Below are 15,929 nucleotides of genomic sequence, written 5' to 3'. Positions count from 1 at the left end.
AAACGCGAATGCTTTGCATGATCCAGGTGCACAACTGTGCCTTTGTACTGTGTGGCTGGATACATATGTTGAAATATTCTAGAGTCATTTAAATTGAGTTAAATCCTAAAATATCAACAAGAACTCTTCATTGCTAATGCAAAATATTTCAATAAATATATCAGTATTTGCTGGCATTTTATGTTAATATTATATATACATTTTTCCCTTCCATCTTTTTAACAATACAGAAGTAAGCCAATACTCTTTCAGTCAGCAGACCTGAGGATATTCTTTCCTTGTTTTCAGTGTAGAACTCTTCTCATTGCTTGCAGGAAAACCAGATGAATGCTAAGAATAAAGTAGAAAAAGGGGAGGAATTCAGGTTCCTCAGCAGTCAATGGAAACCTGAACATTGATTCAATCAAGACCAAATTTTTCCCCAATGTAGCTTAAAGCTCTTAGATATTACTACATTATTCTTCATATATATTTTCATAGATCCTGCAGCATCACAACTGAACCAGTAGTGACTTTATCAACTTCAGGCAGGAAGCAGAGTTATACCAGTAATCCAAAGGCTGCCCTGAATTACCCCGAATGGCCCTCTAGTAGTAGAACAGAAGTTCCTAGCTCAGTGCAAGAAGCTGTTTTCTGAAATGAAGGTTTTGATCACCAATAACACTGTGCTGATGTTACTGTACTGCCATGCAATGTTCTCATTTTGTGTGCTGGACCACATGTGCAATTTCCAAACTGGAAAACATTTTGATCCACTGTTCTTTGCTTCAATAGAAATTCATTGGGTTTGTTAGCCCTGAGAGGCTTTCCACTGCTGTCTGTTTTATTTTCCTTGTACTACTCTAGTAATAATTAGATTAATTAAATTCATCCCATTCTAGGATTCTTAGACTTTAGTATTAAAATGACTAAGTTGAATCTTCATTTTCTGTCTTCCTGTAGTTGCATAACAAATGTGCTTCGCATCTAAAACCTGAATGTGACTGTGGACCTTTGAAGGACCATATTTTACCACCGACATCAATCTGCCCAGTAGTATTGGTGAGTTGTCCGTATGTTTATTTCAAATGTAATCTTCTGTCATAGGTAACAGCTATAATGATGCTGGGACTGACTGCCAGAGTATTTGTTAAATTCACGGAACTGTGTGAACCTTAAACACGAGGGGTAATCCTGGCTGATGACTTTATAGGCACAAGCGTGCCTATATATGCTCCACATATTGCATTTTCCTTCATGTGAGAATGAACTTTCTGTAGGGCGTATTATAACTGAAGCTGACTCAGGTTTTATCACTTTACTCAGACTGTACTTACCAGAAACTGTATAGGCAGAACACTTCTACATTTTACATCTTTTATAGATCCAACTTCCCAGAATAATGAAGTTATTCTTATGGACAGTTTTTGCTTGGGATGCATATTGTATATCTGCAATGCTGAGGTCTCTGATCTAAGCCGGAGGTTACCTAGAATGATGACACTGGTCTTGCAGTAAGCTATGCATCAACATTATGGTATATTTTATTCTGCAGTCATGGACAGTAAATTTCTCTGTCCACAAAAACAATAACTCAATTCTATGAAAATAAAAATGCATGCTATGTGTAGGTTGTATAGAAAAGAGCTGACCAGTTTATCATGAAAAAAAACCCCTCAGAATTAACTTATGTATTCATATATTAAATTGGGTGATTTATGCTGATGAAACTCATAGCATCATCATATTCACAACAGAACAGATATGTGGTCTTCTTACTTTAAATATATTTCAAAATAAGAGTAAGAAACGGTTGAACTTAAGAAAGAATTATATATTGCAGGGAGGAAAAACAAGAAAATATACCTTCTGCTCTTAAACCCGCTTCTGATCATTAAGAATAACGTTCATGCCTATTGTAAATTACTTTTTTTCTGATTAATCCTTTTGGCTGTTTGTTTATAAACCTGCTAAGGGATGGATGCTAGACTTTGGCCCTCTACTTGAGTAAACTGGGACCATTCCATTGCTGTCAAGGAAGGTAAAGCAATGGAAATCTGGCTTTAATATTTATGACATATTTTTTAATATTTTTGAAAAGTCATAAGAGTAGTTTTGTAGTTTGTTTGTAATAGTATTTTATATTACTTGGACCAGTTCTGAATAATAAATGTAAAATATTATTTTAAGTTTGTTGGATGATTACATTCTGCATTACATTATTTAATTTTTGGGATTTTAGGTCATACTTTAGAAGTTAACATGTAGAAATTATGATTTTGTTATTGGACTGTTTTTGTTTTATTGTTATTTATTGTTTGCCATTCTTATAAACTGAATAAAGCCTCAGCATGAAATTTCATCTTCAATTATATTTGCGTAACTCCATTTTCTTTTCAGGAGAGGAAGAGGGATAGAGGAATTAAGATTTTCATTCCACAATTGGAGTTTAGTTAAGTTGTTTAGAGGACATATAAAACCACTCGAGTCAAATCACCCTTGAATAGGTTTGTTTCATCTGCAAATTTTGAAGGCATAAGCAGAAGTAAATATGTTTTCCTGTATTAGAATCATGTTTCAGTATTACATACTAATAATGTAATATAAAAAATGTATTTCAGCACAATGTATATTGTTAGGAGTGGAAAATATATTTTACTGTGATTTAATGGCAGCTTTATAATTTTGTAGTATATTTGTTCATCTAGTAGTTCTTCCAAAAATGCGTTAAAATCCTGAGTATACTTACATTACAAATAATACATCAGTGACCTAGCTAATAGGAATTCCTTCTAGAAATGATTGATTACAGTGTACATATTTATCTTAGTAATTTTTTTAATTAGTTTCTCCCATTTCCTCTTACAGGGATTCCTTTTGAGAAACATAATACTTCAGTGTATGTGAAAGCAGCACTCTCAATAATGACAGCAAAAACAGTGAATATGTCAAAATTGTCTAAAGATACAATATTAAGTGTGTCTGTTAATAGAAATGTTATGTTCAGAGGTATCAGATATACCTGACAGCAGAAGTGTCTTTCACTTAGGACACACATTTAGCTTCAATGATCAGATGAGAATAATGTTCTTACAATGCTACCTATATGTGGAAGGTAAAGAAAAGCAGATAACCACAATGCTTTCTGTATCTGGTTTATCCTTGAGTATTTTGAGGCACCAGAGAAGAATTCTCCCGTAGAGTAATTTATAGGAGTTGTGGGAAAATAGCAAGTTGAAAATCTTGTACCTTTGATCTCCCAAAAGTTTTGGCCCTCCCTTCCATTTGTAATTTTGGAAGTCCAGGCTTCTTCAAGAAAACTGTCAGAGTTCATCTCAGATGCCTTCTCATAAGTTTTCCTTCAAGCGTAGAGGCTAAATCCCTTCTCATCTTTTCTCTTTTGTGGAACTAAGGACATTCGTATTTTCACCTTTCTTATCCAGCATGTCTTATTTCTCAAGTTCTTGTAAAGTCCATCTTTGACTCTTTCCGCAGAGATAAAGAGCATTTTTTTCAGAAATTGCATTTCACAGCACCATGTATTCTACCAGAGCTACCAAACTGGTCTCTCAGCAGCATTTTTATGTTCAGGTCCATATCCTCTCAGTTTTTTCCATTTCCTAGGTATCCATTGACATCCAAAATCACTTCCGCAACTGTGAAGAATAAATAAAAAAACTACCCTTCCTGGTTGTAATAACACAAAGGATGACATTTCTCTTCCCCATAAACATAGCCATCTCAGCTCAAGTGACTGTTGTAAATTACTAATTTTGGGTCTCTTTAGACACAAGAGAGATTCCTCTAAAATAGAGTGACTGGCATGATCCTCTCATACCGTCCCTTTTCTTAATGGCTGGAGAGAGAACCTCAATGCCTGGTCATCTGAAAGTTGGGTGCCTGGTCTAAGTTAAATAAGAGGGCTCCTATCTTCAAAACTGTAAAAAGTGGAACTTAGCAAATCTTATTCGTAAATATTATAAGCTACGTTCTCAGCTGAAAAAGAAACCATGGGGAAACTCACACAGTTGATACCGTGCATATCATGAAAGAATCGCACAACTGTCTAGATTCAATGCCGTATGAAGGTTTTTCATATCTCACTTCAATACTTCTAAATGCTTTAGTAAAATGTAGTCTGTCAACTTTAAAACTAGTCCTTTTTACTTTTCTGTTTACCATATATAAGGCTTATTGTATGGTGAAGTTTTTTGTTCAAGTTAAATGAGTTTTGTTATAAACTGTGTGTGCAGATCTCAAGTGATAGTCTTTTAATAGATGTCAGATACACTTTAATGTTACTCTCTTTTATTTCGGTAACGTTTTAATTAATTCATACTGATTGAATAAATGTACATTGAGACTTGTTTCCTAATGAGGGCACATTTAGAGGAAAGGTTTTGCATCATTCTGATATCCTGTGGGTAATTATATCCTAATTACATGGTGGGGGGAAAAAGTCTATAACTCAGTGCTGATATTGTTCATTGGACCCAATTAATTACATACACATAATGAAAGTTCATGATAAGGTTGACTGGCAGTGAGTTTAAAAATCTTTAACTCAATTGAATCCTAGTCTACCAAGAGTACAGAATTAGATCATAACCAGGTTAAAAACTGTGTATTGCAATGAGATGAGTGAGTAGTGAAGAAAAGAGATTGGTCTCTCTTTATGATACAGCTTCTCTCCCCCCGCCCCTTTATGAGGGAGAAAGAGAAAAATGCTAACATCCATTTTGCCTTCTACATTTCATGTCTTCCTTTGCTCCATTTATTGATGAACACATAGGATGTTCTAATTCGTATTTAAGTTTGTAGAAAAGTAATTGGATTTTTCTATTTCCAACCAAAATACATATAGCCTTGGATAATGACAAATCAACCAATAAATGCCTACTATTTAACAAATAGATATTTATTTCATAATGTATGATCATTTTCAGTCTCCTATTGTTTATGTGAGATTTACAGTGAATTATTTTTTACTTGATTTCTAACATTGGTTTTGAAAACTGTAATTAAAGCTATTAGTTGTGAAATAAAAAGAAAATTATTGAATAAATTGTAAAACATAAGGTACCCTGATTACAGTGTGAACGTTAATATATGGCAGTTATCATTGTCTCCATAGTAACCAGTTTATTTCAAAGTGGGAGGGTCTGGTGAAATATTGAAGACAAGAAGTGAAAGAAATAAAATTTAAAATTGGATACATTCCCTTGTGTTCAATTTTCAACTTCATTGTTCAGCATTCTGGGACAAATTGGTCATCATCATAAAAAGTTTGGAACAACTCATTTTTTATATCTTTTCTCTTCTGAATAAATTTGCCTCTTCTTTTGTCTAGTAAAGACCTTTATAACTTTTTAGGACAAAATTATCTAAAAATTCTATGCATATAAATATAGAATATATATATAGAGAGATTTTTTATACATAATATATAGAGAATTTTTATACATCATAGAGTAAATGTGTTTATATACATCTAATATAAAATTTGATCATAAGTGGAATTCACTTGACCTCATTTTAAAATATAAACGGCTGTTTATTTTGGTGGAGGAAATATGTATCTGATTTGGGTTGCGTTTGAGTTGGTTTGGCATTTTATTGTACAAGATGATAAATGTTCAAAAGTCTTTTGTTAATAGCTAGTTCTACTTAGGCACATAAAACAATATACATAGCTAAAACATTTATAATCTGCTAAGCAGTGTGCCTTGTGCAACTAAACAATATACATTATGATCTGTAGCTTCAAACTTTTGTGTAAATATAGCAAGTGTGTTGAGATGCTGGCAAAAAGTAATACAGAATTAAAACTGAAAGTATTGTACAAGAATTTTCTTTGGCTCTCAGTATTTAGAGAGACTAGATAGAATAGTTAATGGTTGCATTATAATTGTAGCATAGTTCAATAGATAATTTTACGTGTCTGATAACATGTTTCAGTAATATTATTTTCCTGCTAGGTAGGTAAATTTTACTCACTTAGGAAAGCAGAGATGTAGAGAGAGAAAAAGGGAATTAGCAGTTGCTGGTTGAAGAATGAGTTTTCTTAATCTCTTTCCCAGTTTTTAATCCTAAAATGATTCTTCTGTTTTTATTATAGTAGAGATCAGTTTTAACTCGGTTGAATCCAACCTCAACGTGGAGCGCAGAAAGTCAGTGGAGTGTGTAAGCATCTTTACGAGCCACTGAATCCTTTGAAGTTGAGGACTAGCCTTATTCTGAGTTTCTGGACAAAGATACTACAAAAAAAAAAACAGTTATTTGAATATATATTCTTCTATGGAGATGGAAATTTAAATCTGGTTGTTGAATATTAGGTAATGACATAGCAACTGAAACAGATTTAAAAAACAAAACGAACACTTTTTTCCTTTTCAGTTGTGTATCATATTGCAGATTCAGTTCTCTGAGAATCTTAAACAGACTTGAAATATAATGGTGTGCTTATCTACACTAAGAGCTTTTTCATTTCTTTGAAGACAGAAGGAAATTAATAATTGCCCTGGAGGAAAATGTATCTTCCTAACTAATTATCTGTTCGGCAAACACAGTTCAATGTTAAAATAATAAGATGCTGATAAACTGAAATGGCAGCCACTCAGTCATTTTAAGTTATATCTAGTTGCCTGCCCACAACTCATCAGTACTGTCTGTCCCTAAGTTTATTCCTTACATCCTCTTCCATTGTAGTTTAACATGGTTTTATTTTCAAAATTCTTTGCCAACTGTTTGTCTTTCTTGAATGATGTATATAATTGCCTGCTATAGCCCAAGTTGACTTTAGGTTGCAAATAGAATTAAAAGTCTTGGGCCCTACACTTAGTGCGTGGTGATGCACATATAGAATGTTGCAAGATGTAAGGCAAGTTATCTTCAGCAACCAACTGAACTAAGGTTGACATGCTAAATGGAGAATGTGATTTTGATGTGCAGTTCTCTACATCTTTATTAAGACATATTAAACAATCAACACAATGTATATATATAAAGTTATCGCGTAGCAATTCCTTGTTCAGAACAGGCTTGCTGTCAGCTATTTTGGAAAGTGTTCTTAAATGACATCATCTCCATTCCAGACTTGTCTTTTTCCATGTATTTTGGCTACTAGTAAGATGGGTGACAAAATGCCTCCTTTTGAATGTGAGGGGTGACATAATGAGAAGCCTTACCTTTCCTTTATAGTATGGGCATGTGCAGCTCACTGGACAGTATTTTTGCTAGTGAATTGGTCACTAATCTTGCTTGCAGGATGATTTTTATCTTCAGGCTGTGGATGTAGAGCTGGGTATTGTGCTACAGCTCTCTGAGCTTTCAAGTCAGCATCATGCCTAATCCTAATATTGGCCTTTCTGATTAGTATGTACACAGGGTTAGAGCTGGAACTGTGGAGAAAATTTTATAAAGTAAATTTCCAAAATATTTTGACACGTCTAAATCATAGGTAGTTGGATGTGATATCTAATAGGTATTACAGGTAGATTGCTCCCCAGGGTTTTGGGGTAGTGGTGGTGGGGTTTTTGCCATTTTCAGGGTGTCTGAATCTTTGATTCTCTTTGGTTGTTCTGTAACTATGGACAGAAATAGGATGGAATGGAATTTTTGTAAGCAAGGTTCTTGAATACCACATAGGTTTACAAAATGACAGTCCAGGAGTACCTATTTAAATATTTCAATGCATATTAAAGCACAGTTTTTGCATCCCTTGGAGATCCCACATCATTAAATGAAATAGCTCTAAGGAATCATGGAGCAACTTTCCTCCAAATTTCTTAAAAAAAGCCCAAGGTATCAGCTTGGTATTCAAGTCACATATTTAAACTTCCGTGGCCTTAATTCTGCAAAAATCTGAGGATACCTATACATAGTATTCCATGCATTCCATCTGATCTTCCATGGCCAGATTCCCCTAATCAATATCTTTGAAATTTTGGATTTCTAAAATAAGATATTATGCATAAACTGAAACAGTTATAAAAATTAACATCGGATTTGGTTCTCTCCTTATGCAGTCCCACCCCCAAGTTGGGCTTTAGGGTATATGCAGCATCTGAAGGCATATAGTATAAAAGAAGTAATTATCATACAGAAGGAATCTCAAGTTTTCACTAGTTACGTTGTATTAGTATTAACCATTCACTAATGGCTTTACAATCCTATTTAATGTATAAATAAATTGTTGTTTAATGTATGAAAGAAATAATCTCAGCCATGTAAGAAATAATTTAGAAAAATAAATTTGCACTTATTGATTAAGAGACAAGGTGAGAAAAAGCAATTTTTGCTGCATTGGCAGTGGATTCTGTGTTAGCAGTTAAAATGTAAATATGTAACTATTTAGTAAGCCATTAGTTACTTCATCTGTTTTCTTATAACAGCTGTGATACAGTATGGTATTTCTAAATGTGAGTGTTTTGTGTAAAGGAAAAGACTTTACCTCTCTATAAAGAAAAACTAGAAATACTTTTTGAGGCGGAGTGTTGTATAGCTTGTCAACTGTAGTAGAATAAAGCTTTTTAAGTAAGATTCCTTGTTTTGGACTTGGAAGATAAAATAAAAAGAATACTCCCCAGGTACCAAGTAGCTCTTTTTACTATTCAAAAGAATATAGTCCTCAGGTTTTCGAATATTTTTAGCTGGTGATAAAATGATCGCACACATATTTCCCAGAATATGAATTATATAATATGACAGGCAAAACACTGGGGGAGCACAGTTGTGAAAATGTGTAAAAAAAGTGCTGTGTATGTTTGTTGTTAAGTACAACTGCTGCAAGGTAACGTTCCTCATGAGCGTTCTCTCCATGCCCCTTGCCATCCCAGCTGTTCGGTGTTGCAGCCTAACATTCTCTTTTTCCAACAGACGCTACCCACTTTAGGAGGTTTGCTCCCTGAGGTGCGTAACGGGAGGCATCCATGTACGCACGAGTACTAACAGATCATGATATTGTACATTCTTCTTGTTATAAAAGTGCATTTTGGGGCTGAACTAAAAATCTAGACGTGGTATTCTGTGTTGTCATTTGAAAGGTCCTGTCTTATTTATCAATTCTTCTGTCCTATTTGGATGGATAAGGGGTAGATAGAAATGAATAGTTCTTATCTGACAGTGATCTCTGTGGAGCAATACAGAATGGTAGAAGCTCCAGTTAATGGATATTGACATCAAAGTGGGAGTTCAAGGGGAGCAAAAAAGGCATGAGAGGTGAAAAAATGGGTGGAAAAAAATTTTGTTGTGTTAAGGACTATTTTCAAAGGTATGTGCCAGAGCACATACCAAAAGAACAGAGAAGCTTGATTCTTTGAGCCATCAAAATGTACAATAGCTTTTAAAATGCTGTATTCAGTATCTCTATCAACTTCATGCATGTCCACTAAACCAAATGGTTCACAGGTACATTTATCATTTTGTATGCTTTAATTAACAAGATATTAAATACAGCACAACTGTTGTAGAAAGGTTTCTTACCTTGAAAAGTAAATTTTTTAAAATCATTTATATAATGCATGTCAAATTTGTCTTAACATTGCTAGAATTTCTAATCTATTATCGACAGATGATTTTATTAAACTGTTGTTATCTCATTAAAAAATTACACTGTTTAGTTCTTGACATTTTCGGATAGCATAGCAATGTCATATTTCATAAAAGAATGTTGTTCAAACAGTCATGTACAACTGGATTAAAAAGCTGGCTTTCTATTTCATATATAAAACAAAGTATTTGTGCAAGAGCATTTAAAAGAGGGGTTTTTTAATGAAATGGTACATCTTTTTGTGTTCGATTAAAAGATTTATTAGGTAGAATTAAGATAAACATCATTATAGTATTTCATACAAACTCAAAGTCAGATCCTAACTAGTATGACGCATATCTAAAAATTATAACTCTAGGAAATCTAGGATCACCTATCAGCTTCTTCAGAAATGCTTCAGAGAGCATTACTGGTACATGTAGTGACATGTCTTGTATTGTATGCATATAAGATGTGTGTTATGAAATACTTTATTTGTACTTGCTTCAAAAATCATTATTGAAGGAAGCAGACCTTCAATAATAATGAGGTCAGGTGTGCATATTTTCTTTTTTGTAATAACATTCTAGACAATTCTGTATCATGAATATATTTTTTCCTTTATATTGTGTGAGGTGTATGGCCTAATCTTGTGTAGTTACTGCTTAGGAGAAGCTGCCTTTGTCTGTGGGTCAAGCAATTGTTTTGCTTATGGGACAGGTAATATAAATTGGAGAAGCAATGTTGCTAATGCAGCAGTCACAGGGCCAAGGCCAGCTGAAGGTATTTGCTGCTATCTGTATCATGCTGGAACGAAAAGAAAAAAAAACAATATCCAGAACTTTGCTTGAGGTAATTGTTACTGCATTTTGCTTGTGAGTGATTGATAACAGCAGGTTTGGGTACTGTAGCAAGCATTCTTTATGTAAAGACAGTTCTCAGCAGTGTGTGAATGCTTTTCCTCTAATAGCATGATACATGCAAGAAGATTTTTAGTGCCACACTTTATAAGTAGGCCTCTTTTGAACAGTGTTTTTTTTAACCTCTCTAAATGCGCATACTCAGTGTACTGGATCGGTTCCTCTCTGTTACCTTTTTCTTTGAACTATCACAAATACGTTGTTTAGTGTAACATTTTCCTAGACTTTTTAAAATTTGCTCTCCATCTCTGATTTTTGTTAGAAATCAGGGTTTTTTACGAGCTGTGTGTCTGCATTACTGACACCTGATTCTTTGAAGATGTTGCAATATCCAAGAGCCAGATTTGCCCGTAATATAAAACCCTGTTTACCATGGTCTGCTTACTTTTTTATAAAATGTAGTGACTTTTAAGGGTAGTTATTTGCAAAATTGTTTAAAACACCAAAGCTGCTTCTTATATATGTAATAAAGTGTGAAGCATCCTTCATACTAAAGTTTCTTTCTCTATCCTTGGCACTAATCAATACCATTCTGTGTTAATGTTTTGTGTTAGTTCACAAATTTTCAAATTTTATTCTGTTTGGATGCCTCATCCTAGTTCTAGTTTCTAAAAAGTCATCAAATAATGAAGTGCAGAGTCAGTGATTTCTTAGGCAGTGATATGGACAGTGATTATGTGTGTTTTGAAGGTTAAAGCTGAGATGAATAGCTCTAATAGCTTTTACTGTTTTCTGTTTAAAGCAATGATGTTGTAGTCTAGACTCTTGGACCTCCTCTTGAACTGATCAAGTTACTCAAAGCATCCAAGAGCTCAGTTAACTAACCTCTTAGGAATCTAGCTGCATACGGGAAATAGTGTAGGCTCCCTCCCTGCCCCCTTCCCCCCCCCCCCCCCCCCCCTTTTTTTTTTTCCTGTGGTGTAGGTTTGTCAGTCCTTTTATAGGAAATGTGATCAGATTGCCACAGTTCCCCAAAGCACTTGACTGCCCAAAGCAGCCTGGGATGACTTGGACCACTATTTGCATCAGGACTAGATCGAGGCTGTATCGGTCTCCAAATTTAAGGAAACTAAAGATGCTATAAAAACAGTGATGGTCCACATCTGCGTTAGAAGGTATTAAGCTGGGAGTTATTCCCTTCCTGCCGGAGAATCTGTATCAATGTTTCTTACCAGTTTAAACTGCTCCAGGAAGAGTGGCATGGATTAATTGCTACTTCATTCCCTAAGGCTTTATCAGAGGTAGCGCAGAGATGGGTTTGGCCATGTATGGAACATAAATGGTAACATTTAATGAACAGCTTACTGTGTGCAGTTGCAGGGGGTGCAACAGTGTCCTTCATGCTCCTTTCTAGTGCAGCAGCTTTGTGCCAGCCCGTTCCCCTGACTAGTTTAAAGCCTCCTTGTGCTTGTGAAGTGAGGAGAGTGACTGGGGTGCAGTCGGGACTGGGGACACTGATTCTATTTGATAAACATCTGCTGCCTTAATTTATGGTGCATTTTTGGACAACCTAGAAGGACATGCCGGGTGCAGTTTATAAATAGGATAAATGAGATACAAAGAGCAAGGACTTTTTTTTTTTTTTTTCCCCTCAGAGTTCTCTGAAATGACCTGACAAAAGTTAAAAATGATTACAGCAACATACTTCTGGGCTTTCCTCTTTCAAATAACCATCTGATTGTGCTGTGTATCAGCATCAAAAGTTGCCAATGGCTTAGGATCTGATGCAGACTTTGGTTTCTTTCTGATACAAAATACAAATTTTATAAAAAGCCACTCAGCCAGTTGATTATGGTACATTTAGAACAGGTATATCTTGCCAAAGTGGTTAAGTACTCTTGAAGCATCCAACCTTTGCTAGCAGTTAGGAGGACATTTTGATAAATTGCTGATCTCTTATCAATGTACATACTAAACAATCGAGTATTTGGTATGATTGGCTTTCAAGTTTCAGAATGCCATCCTGGCAATGTCAGATTATCTTTTCACATCATTGCATTAATTTGTGTTGTGACTGCACACTTTCCATCCATCTATTGCCTAGTCATTATGGAATGTCCAGGCACATAGATAGATGTTATGTGAAGTGGCCAGACATTGTGTAATAACTTGACTAAGATCTCATTTTCATTAAAGCAGAATCTGACATTACCATTACTCTCTAGTCACAAAACAACTTTGTGGAGACACAGTCTCGGTTACAGTTCTATAACATTATATAATGTGTTAAAACATTCAATTTTCTCCTGTTCTCTTCTTTTTTCAAGGAAAGACAGGCAACAGTGAAAAAAGAAAAGAGCGTCCCCCAGCAAATGAACAAACTGGGAGAACGGAACAAAATGCAAAGAGCAAATTCCGTCACCGTAGATGGACAAGGTCTTCAGGTGTGATTATTGTTATTTTAATTTTAAGGAGATACTTGTAGGTATAAAGACAATGATAGAATGAGCAATCTTTAAAGTGAATTATTTACTATACATTCACTTTTCTAATATTTCACTTTTACATATTTAAAAGTACAATAGGTAAATTCTTCCATCTGTACAGGAATCCTGTGGTTCAAATCTGCTTCTCGTGTGATTGGTAGGATGTTCTAAGATATTAAGCGGCCAGGAAAGCTAGCTCTAAAACACTTATATTGTGGGGTGAAGTGTAACTTGATTGTTTTAGTATGTCATGCGGCATTGTGTGAATTTACATTATAAATTTGAGTCTATGTCTTGATAACTATTCACTATTCTCATTTGGATCTGTTAATTAATAGATCGGTGGAGTAAACTGCAAGGATGTTATTTCTCCAGGTATTTCCAAGTAGGTTATTTAACACATCAAAACTAAGAGTGGAGAGAAGCAAGGTGGTTTCCATAATAGCAATATCTAGAATAAAAATGGAAGTTTCTTCTACTTGAAAGATGAGTATGTGATGAGCTAGTGTTATTTTAGGGAGGTTACTTAGAGGTGTGCTAGAACTTCTGCTGGAACTGCTTGACTTCTTTCCCTTGAGATATGAGTACTTTTGAGTAGAATCAATGCTCACATATATGATTCTGCCTCTATTTCTTCAGGAGTTAAATGATCACCACGATAACAGTGTAACAATAATTTAACATACAAAGTTGGCTGTTCTCTGTATCTTTTGATGTGTTGCAATTGAGGTTCAGTAAAATGTAAAAGATTCCATTATCATATATCACATGCTGTATACCTCATAATTATTTCATGATATAACTTACTGTGTCAGGATAGAAAGGTTCATTTGTTTCATCTTTTTAGATTAGTGAAACATTCTTGTTATGACAACTCCAAGAAAAGGGAAAAACAAACAAACCACCAAACCTTAAAACCCATACAGTCACGTGGCTGCTCCATTGATGGTCTAGTAGGATATTACAGCAGTCATTATCCATGGCTTTCAAGGCTCTTTTCCTGTACTTACCATCCTCACAGGCTGCATTGCTATCCAGATTTTCTGTGTCAGAGCACGAAGCAAGAAGAATAGAGTATTCATTGACAGAAAGCTCAAGACTAATCAGTCACAGTGCTAAAGGAACTAGTGCTAAAGGAAGCACACAGAGTTTTCTAAATTTTTGGGTGATATCCGTGCAATTCCAGTGAGCTCAGCTGCTCTAGATGGAGGAGCATCTTTGATATCTCTTGTCAGTAGCAGCACCATGTATCATTATGAATTTTGGTTTTACCCCAGGCATTATATTGCTTATGCTCACAGTATATTTTCTGGTATTTTTCACATCTCTATTTCCCACTCATGTGATACAGTGCCTGGGATATAGCGCCTGGTCTGTTCAAAATAGCAAACTCCTAGCACCACTGACTCGTGCACACACAACCTTAAATTATTAAAATTTCTGCTTTCAGATGATTAGGGTATAAGATTTTCTATAAGTTTGTTAGTATGATCCAAAACTTATGTTCTATTTTCTCTTTCCGTGATGAATCTAAAGCCTAGGATTCATCATTACTTTTGTTTATTATTGCTTGAGAAGGAGAGAAAGAAAAAGCGAGGACTAAGATTGTAGAATAATTATTGAATGGATTTGAGGTGTTTCCTGAAGTGCTTTGTATTATTCTGTAATGCCATGTCTGTAATGTAGTGCACGGTGTTATACTGGTAATCACAGTGATAACATTAGAAATAATTCTGCAATGGTGACACTAATTTGCTGATTATACTGTGGGTTTTGTTTTTATCTGTTGGATAACAGTGGTTTCAAGTAACAGGAATCCATCTTAGCATTAACTATTACGTTTTTGATCGGTATCAATATGATAACCTGATCATTGTGAAGGCTGAGTGGATCTCAAAGGATACGATAGTGAAAGGCTGACATCAGTGAGACTGTTAGGGCTTTTTTCACTCACAGATTTGTAATTTTGGAACTGTTTCTACAAAGATGTAAGTTTCCATTTATATAACTGTAATTAATGTTAGTATTTTGCCTAAAGATGGTCTGGAGCAAAAAAATTCTGCAGCTGATCAAAGTGTACTACTCTAATTCTCCCATATCTGGTTAAAGCATGCTACTCTGATTCTAATATTCTGATTTTGCTGGAATGGTCTCATTTAACATGACCTTCAGTGTAGAAGAAAATTTTTTTTTACTTTTGTGAATGTTTTTTATTCAGGAAACTTGGATCATTTTGTTGATTGCATTTGTTTATGATTTAAGTTCCCAAGATAAGATATCAAAGATACCTAGCAAGTCTTCATACTACTCCTTTTAAAGCTCTGTTTTCAGTATGGGAGCAGCTATATATAATTGGTCCACCACTTTTTTTTTTTTTTTTTTTAACTTTAAGTCACTTGTCCAATAACTTTGTGGAGATTGCCTTTAAATCATGCTAGCTTAAGGCTTGAAAATGTTCACCAGTTTAGTTTAAACCTTGAGTTGCATTGTTTGTTATATCGAAAGATCTACATTATCTAGAAAAGTAATTTGGAAAAGCTGTAAGAAATTAATTGAGAGAGACCTTATTTTGGAATTGAGAGGAATACAAACTGGTTATTAGATTTTTTTATGATCCTAAACCTTCTACTCATAATAGTATGGTTAGGTTTAGAAATAAAAGGTTTAAAGTAGAAATAAGTTCATCATTTAGCTTTTGTTGAGAAAAGTATCAAGACCAAACCTTCCTTCCATCAGACAGCAGTGAGCAGATAACTTAGTGGCCGTGGAGATCTGCACGACTTAAAGACAATTAATCATAGTTAAGCACATTCATCTTACTTCTTTCTAGCTAACCAGCATAATGATCAGGATTATTATTTCTAATTAGAGGAAGTAATAGATCATGTATAACCTTAGGATGAGTCTCATTAATTAACCTGCGTCCTAAGGGAGTTCAGTAGGTAGTCCATCTCTGTCACAATGAGCACCATTGGTTTACACTTAGTTCACAGGAACAAACATCATGGGAATTGGCTAAATAACTAAAATTGATTAAAACAGTAGATAAAAATTAAATATATGACAAACTTCACT

General features: G+C 34.6%; 1 protein-coding gene across 4 annotated transcripts in view; it reads left to right on the top strand.

The window, feature by feature from the left end:
• Positions 1-15,929, top strand: part of DGKB (diacylglycerol kinase beta) — a gene marked incomplete at both ends in the record, with an annotated part of 333,552 nt that overhangs the window by 86,154 nt on the left and 231,469 nt on the right. For 2 of the 4 annotated variants that reach the window (XM_082479864.1, XM_082479866.1), the window contains 3 exons: positions 943-1,041; positions 8,857-8,889; positions 12,696-12,812. In XM_082479864.1, coding sequence (XP_082335990.1) covers positions 943-1,041; positions 8,857-8,889; positions 12,696-12,812 — 249 coding nt within the window. The remainder of the gene's footprint in view (positions 1-942; positions 1,042-8,856; positions 8,890-12,695; positions 12,813-15,929) is intronic. The other 2 variants (XM_082479865.1, XM_082479867.1) reach the window with 1 other exon arrangement.

This window comes from Vanellus vanellus (assembly GCF_965231255.1).
Source record: "Vanellus vanellus genome assembly, chromosome: 2".
NCBI lineage: Eukaryota > Metazoa > Chordata > Aves > Charadriiformes > Charadriidae > Vanellus > Vanellus vanellus.
Note: the sequence above shows the minus strand (reverse complement) of the source record. Positions and strands in the feature narration are given on the sequence as shown.